Source organism: Hyalella azteca, unplaced genomic scaffold (genome assembly GCF_000764305.2).
Source record: "Hyalella azteca isolate HAZT.00-mixed unplaced genomic scaffold, Hazt_2.0.2 contig2714, whole genome shotgun sequence".
In the NCBI taxonomy this organism is placed as follows: domain Eukaryota; kingdom Metazoa; phylum Arthropoda; class Malacostraca; order Amphipoda; family Hyalellidae; genus Hyalella; species Hyalella azteca.
The window spans coordinates 5,141-24,079 of record NW_025932979.1 but is presented as its reverse complement, the minus strand read 5'-3'; the positions used below and the strand labels follow the sequence as shown (position 1 = coordinate 24,079).

Genomic DNA, 18,939 nt, shown 5'->3' with positions numbered 1-18,939 from the left:
AGTCTAAAAAAAGTCTCTGCTTTGACACTGTGCTGAATCACTGGTGATACCTACATCAGATATTGGATGAAATCTTGAAGTAATTAGATCACAAAATTATCAATAAACTGCCTGGATTCTAAAGATATTTAGGTAGCTATTGTTCGACTAACTAGGACTATCCGACTAGGCTCTAGCTAGGTACTTGCTCGTTACGGTAGTTATTTTACCTAATGACCTTTGCATCTGACCCAATTTGACTGAACACGTGTATAAACTACATTTAATAAACTTCATCTTGAGCCTATATATTTTATCACTCATCGGTCATTTTCCCTGTGGCGGGAGTCGCGCCAGACAGAGCTATTCACTATTAGTGAAGCGAATCATACCTATTTAGGAAGCCAATAAACTATCTGACCTTTTTCTTCTTTGTTCCGTTGAAGTAGTAATGGAGATCGAGTTCAGCTAAATGCGCGCAAATTTGATTACTATCAGGCTTCAAGTGATCTTTCTTTTTCTCTTTCATGGTGATGTGGTAGCACGAGCACCACAACCAAATGAAATAGAATGGAAGTGTCGGCATTGAAGAAATAGGATGTGGCCTGATGTCGATTTTTGAACTTTCCGTGACTTGATTCACAAAGGATACGGCCTTTGGAACCCGATCTTTCCATAACTGACGATTGATTGAGATAGCTGCTGGACTTATTGCCTGGTCCGTAATTTTCTGGGCATTTTTAAGACAGAACATATGCTCCTGCACAGCTTCGTCTAGTCTGTTTTTGAAGATGTTCATACTCTGAGCGTCAACTATGCTATCAGGGATGCTGTTCCACATGTCGGTGACTCGAAGCGAGAAGAAATGTTGTCGCATGGATGTGTTGCAGCGCAATTTTTTTAGTTTATAGCTGTGAACCCTGGTGTTGGTTCTTGTTTCAAACTCTAGTAACCCTTCTGGGACCATGAGTATACCTGTATGCTTCAATGAGGTCCCCACGCAGACGTCGATAACCGTGGCTTGGAAGCTTCATAATCTTCAATCTTTCTTCATAGGACTTGCCCTTCAAGCCTGGAATTATCCTTGATGCACGTCTTTGAACATTCTCTATTAAATTTATTATATCAAATCTCTGTGACCACACAACGTTTCCAAACTCTAGATTCGGGCGTACGACAGCAACAAACAACTGCTTCATCGCTTCTGCATCTAGGAACTCGTATGAGCGTCTGATTGGTCCAAAAAGTTGGTTGGATGTGTTAGCTTGCGTTTCAACATGCTTAGAAAATTTCAGCTCCTTGTCGACATGAACTCCGAGATCTTTTTCCACACTAGACTTTTCAATCATTACTCTCTCGTTGCAACCATGTCGTCTCATACTGTAATCTTGCTGTTCATTGTTCTTCCCCAGGTGAAGTACTTGACACTTGTCATCATTAAACCGTAGCTGCCACGTATCAACCCAGTAAACTAAACTGTCAAGATCATATTGTAATTGCGCTTTATTTGACGCATCCTTCACTGAATTATGAACTTTTGTTGTGTCGTCGGCATACATGGAGCACACGCTGGACACTACTTCTGGCAGATCATTTATAAAAGCAACGAACAAAATAGGCCCTAGAACGCGTCTTTGTGGCACGCCACTGCGCACTGGTGCCCAGTCTGACACGGTTCCGTTAATACTGACACGTTGTCGTCTTCCTACTAGAAAATCTCTGATCCATTGGAGTACGTTTCCCTCAATCCCCGAGGACTTCACTTTACGCAACAGCCGCTCATGCGGAACACTGTCAAATACTTTGGCAAAATCGAGGTACAATGCATCCACTGGCTCCCTTTCGTCCAGCAGGCGAGTCCAATCGTTCAACGTAGATAATAAGCTAGTGGTGCAGGATCTGCCGGCAACTTGTCGCCAGTCTTGCATTTCATGTTAAAGTTTGACCGACAAGACGGAAGACTGACGAGCGTCTACACGTTCAAACTTTTCTTCAGTCTTGGCGGTCGTGGCAATGGAGGGGAGCTAGTGCTGCTAGCTGCAGTGATCGCAGTTCGTGCCACCAAAATGAGGTTATAGCGATGCAAACGTACGCGGTGGTCCCGAAAATGGTTTTGAAAAATACCACAATGAGGGTTGATCGACAGCATCCCTATCAGCACCAGACAGCGTTGATGACTTCATTTCGGCACATTCTTTTTCTTCGTTGCAAATTCTTTGTTTGCTGTGCTGTAGGATCAACTTCTTCGCACTTAGCAATTAATGCCCCAATAGGCCAGTGCTCTCTTGTTCTTGTGACTGTAGCTTTCTGATTGAATTTACGATAAACAAGGGAAATTGCTATACAATTCGATAAACTCACCAAAAGGAATCGTGAAATCAGTGTCGGATATCCTGGGATATGCAAAACTAGAGCTAGCGAGGAACAATGTCACAGCTCTCAACATCAATATAGACCGAGATAGAATAAAAGTTCGACCAATTAGTCGGTTGCCCGTCCACACGCTCAAACTTATAGTCAGTCTTGCATGAACCCAAAGGTCTCGCCCGTCCGTCTTTTCCAGGTTTGTCAAACCTCAAACTTCGCCCACCCGTCGTGCAAGACGTCAAACTTTGAGCGTCCACACGCTCAGTCTTTTCGTCAAACCTGGCATGATATGCAAGAGTGACGATAAGTTTGAGCGTGTGGACGAGGCATAAGGAGCCCCTCGCTACGGCCGAGCCAGCCCCAGGTTTGTGTCAACGAAAGCCTCGATCGGCCCTAGCGCCTCAACAAGCGAGCTTCTATGGAGCCCCTCGCCACGGCCGAGCCAGCCCCAGGTTTGTAGCAAGGACCTCGTCAACAGGTTAGGTTAGAATTGATTAGGTTAGGGTAGGCATTTGCGTTTCTTCTTGTTAACTAATTTCACCACATGTGCAGCAAAAGCAGTGTAGATACTGCAACCAATTCCTGCATAAAGAGGACGAGTGTCGGGCAGCCGGTCCTGCTAAAGCTTCTATCGGCCCTAGCGCCTCGACAAGCCAGCACCATGATGGGCAATCACATTAATGCAGTGCACGAGAAGATGAACGAGACTAGTTTCACCACGTGTGCAGCAAAAGCAATGTACGTATTGTCCTCAATTCCTACACAACGAGGAAGAATGTCGGGCGATACAAGCCGCAGCCGGTCTGAGCGCCTTGACGAAAACAAACAAAGTCCATACCCACGCGCGATTAGGAAAATGTTGGATAGATTAGATCAGGCTAAGATAGGGGCGATAGTGCAAGTTTTGCACTCAATTCCTGCATAATGAAGATGACTGTCTAGCGAAACAAGCCGCCGCCGACCCTAGCGCCTCAACGCAGCCCACGCCCATCGTTCCTACAAAATATTTTTACATTGACCAGACCCTGTACGCAAAACTCAATACGTACAATGTCAAGCTGCTCTTCTTACGCTACACTATTTCGAGTGACGGTAATAATTCTGAGAGGATTGAACTTAGACTGCTTCGATCAAAGCGGCCGGAACTGACTCCGTTGATAGTACAGCGAAGTCTGTCGGTCGTGCCGTCTTGGGACTGAGTTTAAATCTGAGTTGACCTTAATCTCCAAATTCTGGTTAGAAGAAATGTGTAAGGTTGCCTTCATCGAATTACAGGAAATGTTGGGGATTGTAACTGGTCAAATTCTCAACTCAACTACCACTTGACCTCAGACCGATTGTCACCGATATATTCGTTGAAATGCCTCGGCTCGCAAGAAACGCAAAATATCCTCGCCTGTTCTTCCTCGAGGATGAGGATTGTTTCGATTTAACTAGAGGCGGAGCTGTCAACCCCAATATGCGTGGGCATCTGGGGAAAAATGTTCGCGGGGGTTGCGGCCGTAATCGTCAACAAAGTTACAAAACAATTTGTCGTTTTCATAAGTGTAGCGGACTCTTTCTCTTCCGCCGTCCGAATGTAACGCCGCCCCTCAATCCCGCTTAAGGCGAGCTCCCTCCCGCCCATCCCCCTCTCCCATCTTGCACGCGTGCCCGTATAAACCGTGCCCATGCATACACCTCGCCAAGCAGCACGGTGCTGAGGAATCACATTAATGCAGTGCACGAGAAGCTGCAGTTGTTATAGCTCCAAGAGTCTATAACGGCTGACGCCCCTTGGTCAAGGAAATCTTGACCGGGCTCGTGCGCATATATGAAGATTCAACAGAAGATGAATAAGTCTCGACAGCAGAAGAGTTGCAGTTTGACCTTTTTTACAAAACTTTATTTTTACAGCTTTCAATAAACATTTTGCTAGTATGCAGTATATAAGTTTGATCTATGGCCGTTTTTTATTAAGAGGGAGGTATACCCTCCGGAAAAACTTTTTTGTTTACGGACGGATCTTTCTAAAACTTTACACACATATGTAAACCGCAAAAGAATCACATTTCGTTGATGTGATTTTTTCGGAAAATTTGATAGAAAACGTGAAATTCATAGAAAACGGACAAAAAGGGGGTACTATAAAAATCTATCCCCTCCTAGGGTTTTCAAGCTACAACATAGAGACGCATATCATTCGATGCGTAAAGACCATACCAATCGAGTAACGAAGCCCAATTTTTTATTTTTGCCTTAGTTGTTTTTACACGCATTTTTCAATTTTTTTCAATTTTTTCAGATTTCCCCGCCCCTTCCCCCCCCCCATTTTGANNAGATGTGTATAAGAGACAGGGCTTGGGCGGCCAGTACGGTCCGCACCACCACACGTCGCACGCACGCACGAACGCCACACTTGCCACGGTCGCCGCATCCGCTCTACCGACTCGATCTCGATACCATCGTCGATAATATTACTATACGGCGGACGACAAGTCCACTGCTTTGTTTATATCGCAGATAGCAGCAGATAACAGTCACTATTTAGCAATAAATAACGTGAATAATGAGGCGGGAGGGTTGGCATCAACACTCCTCACTCAGCCGTTCCCCTCCGTCCCCAGCTCACCATCATCTGCACCTCTGTCTCTTATACACATCTAGATGTGTATAAGAGACAGGTTACCGCTACATTGCCTTAAATGTAGAGCCGCTACCGCTACCGCTACTGAAAATGTAGCGGCCGCTACATGTAGCGCGCTACTGCCCACCTCTGGTTTTCTGTGACAATAAGTTAAACTTTTCAGGACAGCGCGATAAAGTCCCGCGCGCCTTGAAATAGTCACTCGATGTAGCATAACCAAACTACAGGCTTCTGTAGCTTCCTTCCACTCAAGGATGGCAGCGGCGACTTGCAGTACACCTCTCCGTACGAAGCGAGGAGGGTGACTGAGCCATGATGCCAGAAACAACCATATATCTAGTGCTTGCCAGCGAATTACCTCCATCTATTTACTGAAGGAACTCCCCCCCCCGCCCTCCTTTAAAGAGCAGCCGTGTACGTATAAATTCACGTACAGGGATCGCAGTGGTATCGTTGTAAAGCTCAGGATGTCAGCTTTAAGATGAGACTAAACGAGTAACTAAAGCGCAACTCGATCAAGATACTATATTTAAAATGCTCAGCAGCTAATTACCTTGTATCTAATTAGTGAAGGAACTCCCCCACCCGCCCCCCTTTAAAGAGCAGTCATGTACGTATAAATTCACGTACAGGGATCGCAGTGGTATCATTGGATAGGGCAGAATGTCAGCTTTAAGAAGATACTAAATACCAGAAATGCCAAATCCAAAAATTTTAGGGTATACCTCCCCCTAAGTTTTTTTATTTGGGTTGATGAGGGTATATTATTGACAGTATTTTGATAATATTGTCCAGAATAGTACTAGTTTTATTTACTAAGATTTATGATCCCTCTGTGCGATTTGTCGTCTTCCACCCGTAGCACAGGAGAGAAGAGTTGACTGTCCTTATGGTTATTATGCCATACATCGTTATTATTCTGAATGGTATTATTATACATGATGGTATATTCGATACAAATTCCAAAACCAGGCTGTAACGTCTTGCATGCATCAGTTTGCGACCCTGGAAGGAATCTGTTATGGTTGTAGTCACAGTAAGACTTTTTCGCACTCATTTGCCGTTTCGTCATCATGATCCGATTGCACGCTTTTCATTTTCACTAAGAATTCTTGTATTGATATATTCACTCTCAGCTCATCAGGCCATTGTCGTAAAATATAGGAACTAAATGTAAACGTATGCTTTTTATTTATCAAATAGTCATTTATAACTTTCTTTTAATTTCAATTAACCTGTGCGAAAGATTATTCTAAAAATAATATCTTATTTAATGCATATAATAATATAACTATATTTTGACCGTGGTCAGTTCCACAATTTTGGAAGAGATCAAATTTATGGACTCTCCCGTCGAATAATGAACCTGGACGCAAAATAGACCGTTCTAAAAATTACTTAATTTAAATGTAGAAAGACATTTAAACATATTAAATATAACAGTTTATTAAAATTTCAGATCCATTTTCGAAAACTTTTTTACGATGGAAGACGAAATTAATAATTTCTTGCGAAAACTCATAGATAAAACTGTTCAATCTCATGAAATTTATCTTAAACTTTACGCCTCTGGCGCAAGCTTTGTAATATCAATGGCTCGCCAAAATTTTATTGTATGGCCAAAATTCACTTACGAGATTTCGATTCGAAATTTCAATTCCGCCTAATTTTTGCTGCGTGCTGTACTTCGAGTTGCGAACTTGTTAAATTTCTGGTTCCGCTTTTGAACTTTTTTCTACCAACCAGTTTATTGTAGACCACGCTTATTTGTTAGTGCATGGGCCTGCCTAGTCGTGATTGATTTAAGTAGATTTTTTTATTAAGATTAGTAGATTTTTAAGTATTTAAGATACTTAAATAAGTATTTTATTAAGATTAACTAACTATTTTTAAGTACATAGATTTAACAGGTTAGGTTTTAATGTCTGCATGCCATTTTCGAATTAATAATTTATTATGCATTATTTCTAGGAATTTCGAGCTGACGATGAAGCTGGAGTCCGAAAAATTTTCTTTTATAAATAAATTGTATAGAGATATCATATTTTTGTACCATTTCCTATGCTTTTAATTTTCTAGATAAATAGTCGCGTGAAAACTGTACAGGAAATGCACTCGTATGTCCTGATTTATGATCCATTTTCGTTCACGATTGTTCCATTTGTTCAACCAACCCTTTTATTGTGGTGCTATTGGGCAGTTACTGCAGCAGCATTGCCTCAATTTCAAGTTTACGGCAGGAATTGGCAGATGTATCAGAAATCGAGATTAATTGTTAATTATCCATAGCACATTTATTAAATATGGACTAAAACCAATTTAATTATTGCTAATTCATTCAGGATGCAGGCCATCAGCACGATCTTGCAGGCGGCCGCGGTCCTGGCGCTGCTACAGCTCGGTGAGTGACGCCCAATAATGAACTATGAAGCTTAGTTATTACGTTTAATTAATCATTATCATGTTATACGTATATAATAAGCTATAAAGTTTAGTTATTACGTTTATTTAATCATTATCATGTTATACGTATATAAAATTTGTATTTCTACTCTTTTTAGAGTTACTGGCTACCTCCGGTACACCAATCGCGAATTTATTCACAAGGTATAGGTGTGCGTGCCGTCCTGCCAATAAAATTTACGCGACAAACATTACGTTCGTGTACTAATATTCGTAACGCGATAATGGCACTGGAGTCACAGCGTGCCTGTCATCAGTAACGTGCTCCTCCACAAACTCCTAATTTGCCTACCTAAGAAATGTTCAACCTTCCTGCGACCTGCAACCATGCCAATGTGACTTCATGTCTAGCAAGCGCCGGCAGCCTAAACGGTTCGCCCAGCCGAACCATCTTGTCTTCATATTCGATATGAGAGTTCTCACTTATAGTTAGTTATATTTATTAGATTATTCATTATCTTTTGTTCCATCTTATTATTTATTAAACGATACACACGAATTTCATTCTCTATACCTTTTTACAAATAGAACTTTTGACGACTGAATCCCGTTGTTAGTTTTGAGGCGCCGCACTTCTCCGAGTATGACTGAAGATAAGAAGTCTTCAAACGCATCTATAATCGTTAGGACGCATGCATTGTTATTCACCACTCACCAGCTGGGCTCAAATATGGGTGCTACTCGCAAGAATGTGACGCTCCTCTTCTTGACCAAGTTAGTGAGCTCCACTTTGAATTATTGCCATTGAGTTATTAGCATTTATTGCACGTTATAGGTAAACTATCATTACCACGACCTTTGAGTAAGCTATTCATAATCAATGGATTTCGTACACTCTTATAGTGTCTCCACACGATTGTGAAATTCGTTCATTCTCTACCTCGTAATCAGTTCCGAACGTATCCGCGTGTAATTTGAAACGTATCGCCTTAGTAGGAAGAATCCGCGTTGAGAATCATCGCTAAAATAGTCAGTTTATGGGGACATAGTTTGTTGAAGAGGTCTTGGACCGTCAAGGTGGGCTGAAAGACGCAATGAAGCGCTAGTAAATACCATATTCTATAGGGCCCGCGTGATTAGACGCGGTGACTCACAGTGACGATGAGCAAGGCTTTAGCTCCAGCCAGCAAACGTAACTAGAGAGGCCGGGTGTTGACTGACTATCGTCAATCGCTGCTGATTGCTGAAGGCACTGCATAGAGCCGCAAGTGTGATGTCACTGAAGGCGACATACGCAATCGATGTAAATTCATGTGTTCGGTCTACAAGTCTGTAGATACGAAATTGTGGAACGGAAGTACATTTTACGTGCTATATGAGGCAAGAGATTCGACTTTTCAACGGAATTGGCTGCCTAGAGTTTTAGCATGCCAGGTTATAGGACAGTCATTACCCTCTGACATTACCAGTGAGAATCTTGCTAGGGAGAGGTACAACGGTGACTTCAGATTGCAGAAGGATCTGAGCTTGCGTTCGATTAGCGTGAATATCCTTGCCAACAGGAATGTAACGCAGACCACGTCCACGCGTGAGCTTCCAGCGAGCCCCTCGCCACGGCCGAGCCAGCCCCAGGTTTGTGGCAAGGACCTAAAGTCCTGGACTGAACAAAATTAAGGTCCTCAACAGGTGTGATCATGAGATGCTCATGTGTTCTTATATTTTGCTCTACTCTAAATTATATAGACTGTTCGGATGAGTAGCTCCCGTTTCTTGGTGTGTACACTCGTGTAAATTTGTCTGTCGATTTCATATGTGCAGCGGAAACTGTCCGTGGTGCGGGCGTGGTGGTTGGGGGGCGTTAACATGGCTAAAAAATCCACTTATGAATGGCTCTTCTTCGTCGAGAAGCAAATGCGGATGACATCGTTCATATAGATAGTTCATCCTCCACAGCGATCCCCCTCCCCTCAATCCCGCTTAAGGCGATCCCCCTCCTCCCGCCTATTCCCCTGTCTCTTATACACATCTAGATGTGTATAAGAGACAGTTATTGCACGTTATAGGTAAACTATCATTACCACGACCTTTGAGTAAGCTATTCATAATCAATGGATTTCGTACACTCTTATAGTGTCTCCACACGATTGTGAAATTCGTTCATTCTCTACCTCGTAATCAGTTCCGAACGTATCCGCGTGTAATTTGAAACGTATCGCCTTAGTAGGAAGAATCCGCGTTGAGAATCATCGCTAAAATAGTCAGTTTATGGGGACATAGTTTGTTGAAGAGGTCTTGGACCGTCAAGGTGGGCTGAAAGACGCAATGAAGCGCTAGTAAATACCATATTCTATAGGGCCCGCGTGATTAGACGCGGTGACTCACAGTGACGATGAGCAAGGCTTTAGCTCCAGCCAGCAAACGTAACTAGAGAGGCCGGGTGTTGACTGACTATCGTCAATCGCTGCTGATTGCTGAAGGCACTGCATAGAGCCGCAAGTGTGATGTCACTGAAGGCGACATACGCAATCGATGTAAATTCATGTGTTCGGTCTACAAGTCTGTAGATACGAAATTGTGGAACGGAAGTACATTTTACGTGCTATATGAGGCAAGAGATTCGACTTTTCAACGGAATTGGCTGCCTAGAGTTTTAGCATGCCAGGNGCCTCTCGCCTATTCCCCCCTCCTCTCGCCTATTCCCTCCTCCTCTCGCCTATTCCCTCCTCCTCTCGCCTATTCCCCCCTCCTCTCGCCTATTTCCCCCTCCTCTCGCCTATTCCCTCCTCCTCCCGCCTATTCCCTCCTCCTCTCGCCTATTCCCTCCTCTCGCCTATTCCCTCCTCCTCTCGCCTATTCCCTCCTCCTCTCGCCTATTCCCTCCTCCTCTCGCCTATTCCCTCCTCCTCTCGCCTATTCCCTCCTCCTCCCGCCTATTCAGTATCGGAGATTTCATTTCCTCAAGGAGGATTTTATAGATTTAACAAGCAGGGGGGTAAGCAACACTAACACGCATTAGTATTCGCCGAACATGTTCGCGGGGGATGCTAATCTAATTCACACCAACGATGGGAGGATAAATAATGGGATGGCGTCGCGTGAGGGAGATGTTATGTTCAAGAATTGTGAGAACATAATCGAAAATGCTAAAATGGATTAATATCTCTCCCTCACAACCGCTGCGACATGGTTTTGGGCTAACGTCTGACATTAGGCTAATTCAAACATTAGCCCTAAATATTGTCGCACCGGTTGCAGACATTCGTCAACTTTAGGAGGAATTCTGGCACAAACTCTTCTGCCTACATGGAGTGGTGCGATCGTTACCAGGCGCAGCTCGTGGTGCTGGCTACCCAAGTCATCTACCGAAGATGCCCAAGAGCCCCTTGGGTAGGTGACTCGTCTCTTGTCAATGTCTTACAGCAAGTGGAGTCCACATTAACTCAGCTTGCTGACAACGTGCTGCAGGAACAGTTGCTCTGCGACGCGAAAAGCTTGAGAATCTCGTAAAGTAACGACGTCGTCGCAAGTGATTGTCACCGATGTATTCGTTGAAGTGCCTCGGCTCGCAAGAAACTCAAATTATCCTCGCCTGTTCTTCCTCGAAGATGAGGATTTTTTCGATTTAACCAGAGGCGGAGCTGACAACCCCAATATGCGTGGGCATCTGGCGAAAAATGTTCGCGGGGGTTGCGGCCATAATCGTCAACAAAGTTAAAAAACAATTATTTGTCGTTTTCATTTGTGTAGCGTCCACTTCGTTGATTTTGAGAAGGCATTTGATTCAATACACAGAGACAGCCTTTGGGCCATCATGCGCCAATATGGAATACCTCAGAAGCTGGTCTGGCTAGTCAAGACTCTCTACGAGGACTTTCAGTGCTCCGTGATTGATGAGAACGAAACGACAGAGTGGTTTCCAGTAAAGACAGAAGTGAAACAAGGGTGTTGCATGTCAGGATTTTTGTTCCTACTTGTGATCGACTGGGTAATGCGCAGGACTGTGGAAGGTGAAAGAACTGGGCTCCGATGGAATTTAACGACCATGCTGGAGGGCCTTGACTTTGCAGATGACATTGCCCTTCTGTCTTCAACAATGAATCACCTGCAGCAAAAAACAACCAGGTTAGAGAGTAATGCAGCTGCAGGAGCAACAAGCTGAGGGCTGGAGAGAGCGAGGTGGAGGAAGTGGAAAGCTTCACATATCTGGGTGCAAACGTCACTAAGGATGGTGGGAGCACAGTGGATGTGAGGAGGCGAGTGGCAATGGCAAGCGCGCAATTCAAAAGACTAACAAACATTTGGCAAGCCAGAAACATCAGCAGAAAGACCAAAACCTCCCTGTTCAAGAGCCTGGTTCTTTCAGTTTTGTTATACGGATGTGAGACCTGGAAACTAACTAAGGGAGAAGAGAGAAAACTAGATATCTTTCAGACCAAATGCTTACGGAAGATTTGCAAGATTCGATGGCAGCAACACATCTCAAACAAGTTGGTTCTTGAAATGACGGAAGTGGAGAAAATTAGTGATGTGGTGAGGAGACGGAGGTGGAACTGGGTGGGACATGTGTTGAGGAAGGACAGAGCAAGTGACTGTGCTGTGGCCCTCGGGTGGGCCCCTGAAGGAAGGAGGAAGAGAGGACGCCCAAAAACAACTTGGAGGCGAATGGTGGAAGAGGAGAGGAACAGAGCAGGCTGGAACTCGTGGAACACAGCACGGCAGGCAGCTGCAAACCGGACCCAGTGGAGGAGTGACGTCCAAGCCTTGTGCGCCTTATGGCGCGGAGAGAACTGAACTGAACTTTGTGTAGACTGTAGCGGCCCTAGCGGGCTCTTTCTCTTCCGCCGCCCATCCCCCTCCCCTCAAACCCGCTTAAGGCTATCCCCCTCCCCGCCTCCTCCCTCTAGCTCACGGCAATCCCCCTCTCCCATCTTGCACGAGTGCCCGTTTTAACAGTGCCCGTACACCTCGCCAAGCAGCACCGTGATTAGGAATCACATTAATGCAGTGCCCGAGAAGCTGTATTTGTTACAGCTCTGAGAGTATATAACGGCTAACGCCCCATCGTCAAGGAAATCCTGGCCGGGCTGGTGCGCATATGGAGATTCAACAGAATATGAAGGAGACTCGACAGCAGAAGAGTTGCAGTTTGACCTTTTTACAAAACTTTATTTTTACCTTTTTCAATAAACATTTTGCTAGTACGCAGTATAAAAGTTTAATCTTTGGCCGTTTTTTTTATTTGGGTTGATAAGGGTACATTATTGACAGTATTCTGAGAATACTGTCCAGAATAGTCCTAGTTTTATTTACTAAGATTTATTATCCCACTCTTTGTGCGATATGTCGTCTTCCATTCGTAGCACAGGAGAGAAGAGTTACTGTCCTTATGATTATTATGCCATATATTGTTACTATAGTTCTGAATGATATTATTATACATGATGGTATTTTCGATACAAATTCCAAAACCAGGCTGTCCTTCCGTCTTGCATGCATCAGTTTGCGACCACGCCATAGGAACTGTCTCGTGTCGTCATGTAAACGATGATGTGAAAACGATTTCATTCATTAGTCGCAAGTACAAAAAAAAAATCATTCATTAGTCGCGGTAGTACAAAACTACTATCGCCACGACCATCTTCCTAATTTTATCAACTACGTCGAAGCCGACAGATCCCTGGAGCCAGCCTTCAGCGACTGTGCTACTACCGTAGTCATTGAAGACTAGGAATATTACTGCAGAGCTACCTGTTGGTAAGGCAAACGCTAGAGAAGAAGTTAGCAGTCTGGAAATAAACCAGATGTTACGGCCAAGCACGATGAAGGATGTCGAGATACTTGTCGAATACAAAGATGTGTTCTCATACATTCCTGGGAAGCAAGTCATACATTCCATACGTGGCACGTAGACGGTAAGCAGCAGTTACAGGCGCAACTAAAGGCAAAGGAAGAACAGATTGCCGGGGTGGAGGCGGAGTAGCAAGACCCTGCACTGCGCTTGCCAGTTTGCATCTTCGGCACCTTCCTGATGCTGATTCTTTTCAACGAAATATCTCGTAATTTTAGCGAGTCGCCAAATCCTCCATTTGCGCTCAAAAGCCCCAAGTTCCACAAACTTTGGATGCTCTGGAATCTACCAACTTCCGACCAACTGCGTTGCTTTGCAAACTCTGGCCCTCTTCATTTTGTTGCTTTACGGCGTTTTTAAATTTCCGTTTGCTATTATTTTTAACAAGGTATGTGTATTTTACAGAAACCGATTTTAATTAATGTGAAGTTCAGGGAAACTCGCGTTTTAAAACCCTTCGTGAACTAAGGAACCTTGAAGATTCAAATAGAAACGTAGTGTCTAGTCAACGCAATGGAGAAAGACGGACAGCGCAACACAGGATGGCTGTTGTTTATAGCACAAGGTAGGCTGTTGATGAAGAACCAGTTTGATGAAGAACGTCAAAGGAATGGGGACGCAGAAACAGATGTTCAGCAAGTCACATCGACTAATGGTGCGAACTTAAGTTGAGGATACGTCTCATTTGTTTTATTTCATAGTCAGGTAAACTTAGAAATCGCGATGTTCCCGATGGCAACGCAATGAAAAAAAATCGCGCAAGAGAACGGAACTCCATATCCGGCCTTTGGAACCCGATCTTTCCATAACTGACGATTGATTATCATTGAGATAGCTGCTGGACAGATTGCCTGGTCCGTTGGGTGCTAGGCATTTCAAGACTGAACATATGAGGATGGAGTTCCGTAGGAAGTGGAAGGCGTAGGAAGTGGAAGGCGTAGGAAGTGGACTTGTCTTGAAGGCGTTCATACTCGGAGCGTCAAAAATGCTATCAGGGGGCTGTTTACATGTCGGTGACTCAAAGCGAGAAGAAATGTTGTCGCATGGATGTGCTGCAACTCAGTTTTTTAGTTTATGGCTGTGGTCCCTGGTGTTGGTTATTGTTCCAAATTTTAGAAATCTTTATGGGACCTTGTATAAACCGTGGGTATATTTGTAACTTCAACGAGGTCACCACGCAGATGTCGAGAACAGAGGCTTGGAAACTTCATAATCTTTGTGAACGCCTTCGTCTAGTCTGTGCTCCGAGTATGAACGCTTTCAAGAACAGACTAGACGAAGCTTCTCAGGAGGAATGTTCAGTCTTGAAATGCCTAGCACCTTAAGGAACAGGCAATAACTCCAGCAGCTATCTCATTCAGTCGTCAGTTATGGAAAGATCGGCTTCCAAAGGCCGTATCCCTTGTGAATCAAGTCACGAAAAGTACAAGAATCGGCAACAGGCCATGGGCCTATTTCTTCATATTTCTTTCGATTCTATTCTATTCTAATACTGACAAGTTGTCGTCTTCCTACTAAAAAATCTCTGATCCATTTGAGTACATTACTCTCAATTCCCAAAAACTTCAATTTGCGCAACAGCCGCTCACGTGGGACACTGTCAAATGCCTTGGCAAAATCGAGGTACACTGCATCTACTGGCTCCCTTTCGTCCAGCAGGCGGGTCCATTAATTCAGAGTAGGCAAGAGGTTAGTGGTGCAGGATCTACCGGCAATAAAGCCATGTCGACAGTCCGATAGGAGATTATTAGCAGTCAAATGATCTATCAATCGATCCCTCACAACAGATTCCATTACCTTGCAAACGATACTTGTCAAACTGACAGGGCGATAGTTGCCCGGGCAGTTTTTGTCGCCTTTTTTGAACAATGGCGATACTTGAGCTCCTTTCCAGTCAGCCGGCAAGATCCCTTCGTTCGAAGTTTTTTCGAAATATGATATGACGTCAAAGGGCATTTTTTTTTAAGTATGGCATTTTTAACAATATTTCTCTCGAGCGTTTTTACTGCGGTGCGTTAGCTTTCTTTTGCTTGATTTCGAGCTCCTGCGTATAGGTTGAAATCAGCATCGCTATACGAGTCTGTAAATAACGCTGGTATTTAATATTTCAATAACGCTGAAAATATAATTTCAATGTCCGGATAAATCGGGTGGCATGTGATCTGATAGCTGGAGGCTGGGGAAATGCTATAGCTTGACGATGCTGGTGCAGGCGTCGGTTAGATAAATAGTCGCGTGAAAACTGTACAGGAAAGGGGATCGTGACAGCAAGAAGCGCGGCGCGATGCTGATTACAACATGTCTTTCTGGGTATCGGCTTCTAATTAGAAACACAACAATAAAAGGTTTCCAATTAGATATTAGAAACACACTCGGATATCGGCTTCTAATTTACGAAATAAATCGACCATGCATATATGCGCATGCAAAATGTCTGGCTTCTCGCAGTCTTGGTATATAGCGCAACGTCTGCTAAAATATCAATTTTCAGCAATTCTTGACGACAATCGAGTAAAATTGATTCAGAACGTATAACATTAGTATCACTTTTCTGGAGTCTTTAACAGGCAATTCTTCAGACAACAAGGGTGCTTATCGCTTGAAACATCCTTTGTCTTGCTAATGAGACACGAGGCTTGAAACCCACTGATTAGTCTACTGTTATTTTCGCACACGAGTTAGTATATTTTCGAGTTATCATTCTGACTATCTGTCTAGCGTTGGAATTTTCAAAGAAACTTATCAGCCTAGATTGCACCTTCCTCTCTATTTCTTATATAAACACCAGCTCCGTCAAAAAAAAATTCATTTCCACGCTAAATTCAAAGTTCTCTATTTGAATCCAACAAAGTAAGTCAGTTTTTATGTGACAATTCAAAAGCTTAGCTGCCCATTGTATTTAACAACAGTTCGTAGAAAATGAATGTATTTGCTAATTAATTTTAATTTTTACACACTTTTGCTTTGCACTATAAACTTAAGTAGAACATAAATGTTATTTAAAAAAATTAAATTTGATTGATATTCTACTCAAAATCCAGTTATATGAATACGAAATCGTGCAAGCAACGCAATTAATTCAATTTTCCTTTGTCCTTTAGAGATTCCGTTTGCGCACTCGTATGTCCTGATTTATGATCCATTTTCGTTCACGATTGTTCCATTTGTTCAACCAACCCTTTTATTGTGGTGCTATTGGGCAGTTACTGTCTGTCCCGCCCTCTACCAACCCATCGGCAGCCGCTGCTACAGGCTCCACCAGCACGAACGGTCGGTCCGGGAAGCTGAGGCAGTGTGCATTGCGGAAAACTGCAAACTGGCCGACATCAGAACAGAATCAGACATGAAGGCAATCATCAACCATATCAACGCACAGTGTGAGGCTCACGCAGGATCAACTTGTCATTTCGATGTCGCGGCAATCGTGATTTCATTGCCAGAAGTCAATTTGCATTAGTTGAAGAAAGCAAATGCACTGCGATTTCATTAGATTTTGGTGTAAATAGAGGGTGAAAATGTATTAAATCAAAACGTAATACAACGCAAAACACTACACAAACTATTCTGAAAATCTTGCGATTACCTCGAGAATATTTCACTGTGAGATGTTACCGTATATTTGCGAGAGTAATCATGCACTAGCGTTCCTATATAGGATTAATCACATTTCGTTATTGGTTTCTTTTACGAAAGTTTGAGTTAACTGAAGAATTTCAACTACGATATATACTGAAAGGTTTTTGTTTTGTATAAGCAAGATCTCGTATTTAATAGTAGTTTTTATTCAGGAGCTAAATTTTTTACAGATGATTCACTGACTGGTGATTCATGAAGTAGATAGTTGCTGGTGTTGCTTGTCTATACTTCATTGAATACATCTGTTGAAATAACCAGAGAAGTATTTGTGAGGAAAAATTGGTACTGCCAAATAATCTCAATTGCTCAATCTAGACAAGAGTGAAAGCTATCACAATTTAACATGAACGTTCACCTTTACCTGAGCCCCCGGCTTTCAGCCCCCGGCACGTACTGGACATCGGGGCACATCAAGAACGGGCGTTACGTGTGGGGTAACGGCAGAACTGAAGTGCCACAGAAATGGCGAGGCAGGAGTTTTGCAGTTGACGACCACGAGTGTGTTTACGTCTGCTCCCACACTCACCGGTGGGTATTAACTCGTCAATACCAAGTATAAATTCCTACCTTAGAATAAATCATTTAGTTAAGGTTTCGATCTGATAGGTTGCCTCGGGAACAGGATGTCTTCAACACCTTCGTTTCTCCATCGTTTCATAAAAATCTGTCATGGCACTGCAAGACCAAGTCCCAGAATAAAATGTATTTGATTGTTGCAACAACAATATCCGACAAAGTAAGTGAAATCTGTTCTGTATATTCACTTAATAAAGGTAATGGAAGTGAATTTGAATTAGAGGGTGACAGATTTAGCATGATGGTCTTCTCCCTCTCAAAACAGATCTTTGCTGTTTACGATTCAAAAACATATTCCCAGACTTTATTCTTCTTGCCTACAAGCATCCCGGTCAATGGACACGATTTTAGATCTTGTGTGAACAAGTCACGAAAAGTACAAGAATCGGCGACAGGCCACATGCATCAGGCTTATACTCTTCAGCGCCGACATCTCTATGTTATGTTATTGAAGTAGTCATTGAGTTGCATTGTCTCCAGGCTGTGGGAGGCCAAATGCGACGCCCGCAAGCGTTTCATCTGCGTGTGCTGAACCATCACGCTGGAGGCCGCCGGGGCTAGACGTCTCCTCCTGAAGAGGCTGTGTCCTGCGAGGATATCAGCTCCTGCTCGAACGTGAATGAGATACAGAAGATTTTACCTGAAAGTTTCCTTTTTTTGCTGGGAGTTGGGACAATATTTAAAATTATCATTAGTATAATTTTCAACGCGGGCCTCTTAGGTTGAAGAAGTTAGTTGCTGGTGTGACTTGTTTATACTTCATTAAATGTATCTGTTGAAACAACTCGATAAGTACTTGTGAGTAAAAATTTATACTGCAAAATAATCTCAATAGCTCAATCTTGACACGAGTGAAAGCTTGATAATCACATCGGAATAATTTTGAAAAATAATATGTTTACAATCAAAATTGTTTCCTATTTAACACCTTCAATAGTTATTAGGTGACAGAAGACTTTGCTTGCGTGTCAGCTTCCTGTGAATCTCACGGCGATGTGGATGATATGAATGTCACCTCTCCTGCATGCAACTTTCCACTTTAGACGAGGTTGTGAAGAACTTGATACGATGAAACGGTGGTCGAATTCACTATTATCAGATGTGACACACTATTACGTACGCCCTTATTTTTGCATAGCGCAGCGCACGTGGTGTAATTAATAGATTCTTGCTACCGTACCTCTGCTAAATAATTATGTTGGTTGTTGCCGATTAAAACAGTTATGTCTACGGCAATGCATAACGATCTCAATTTACATGATTAATGAATTTTAAAACGACGTGAAATAGTTGACAAGTAATTAATGTTCATGATGATTGAGAGGTAGATGCGTAATTGGAATTATTATCTCAGGAATTCCTAACACAGGAGAAAAATCTCCTGATTCACCTGGTTGGTTGTCGCAAAAAAATAAACATGCATGGCTGACAGCTAAACTCACCATCATGACGGTCTTTGAGTGCCTTTCGATTTGTCAGTTTAAAAATAATAATAATGATGATT

At 43.1% G+C, this 18,939-nt stretch overlaps 1 protein-coding gene across 1 annotated transcript; it reads left to right on the top strand.

The window, feature by feature from the left end:
- The first annotated feature begins 13,736 nt into the window (after nucleotides 1-13,736).
- Nucleotides 13,737-18,345, top strand: LOC108669720 (galactose-specific lectin nattectin). Its single transcript, XM_018157124.2, has 4 exons — nucleotides 13,737-13,878; nucleotides 16,427-16,600; nucleotides 17,240-17,387; nucleotides 17,916-18,345. Exons 1-4 carry the CDS (start codon nucleotides 13,737-13,739, stop codon nucleotides 17,965-17,967), a joined length of 516 nt encoding a protein of 171 aa, XP_018012613.1. The 3' UTR covers nucleotides 17,968-18,345.
- Nucleotides 18,346-18,939: the final 594 nt, after the last annotated feature.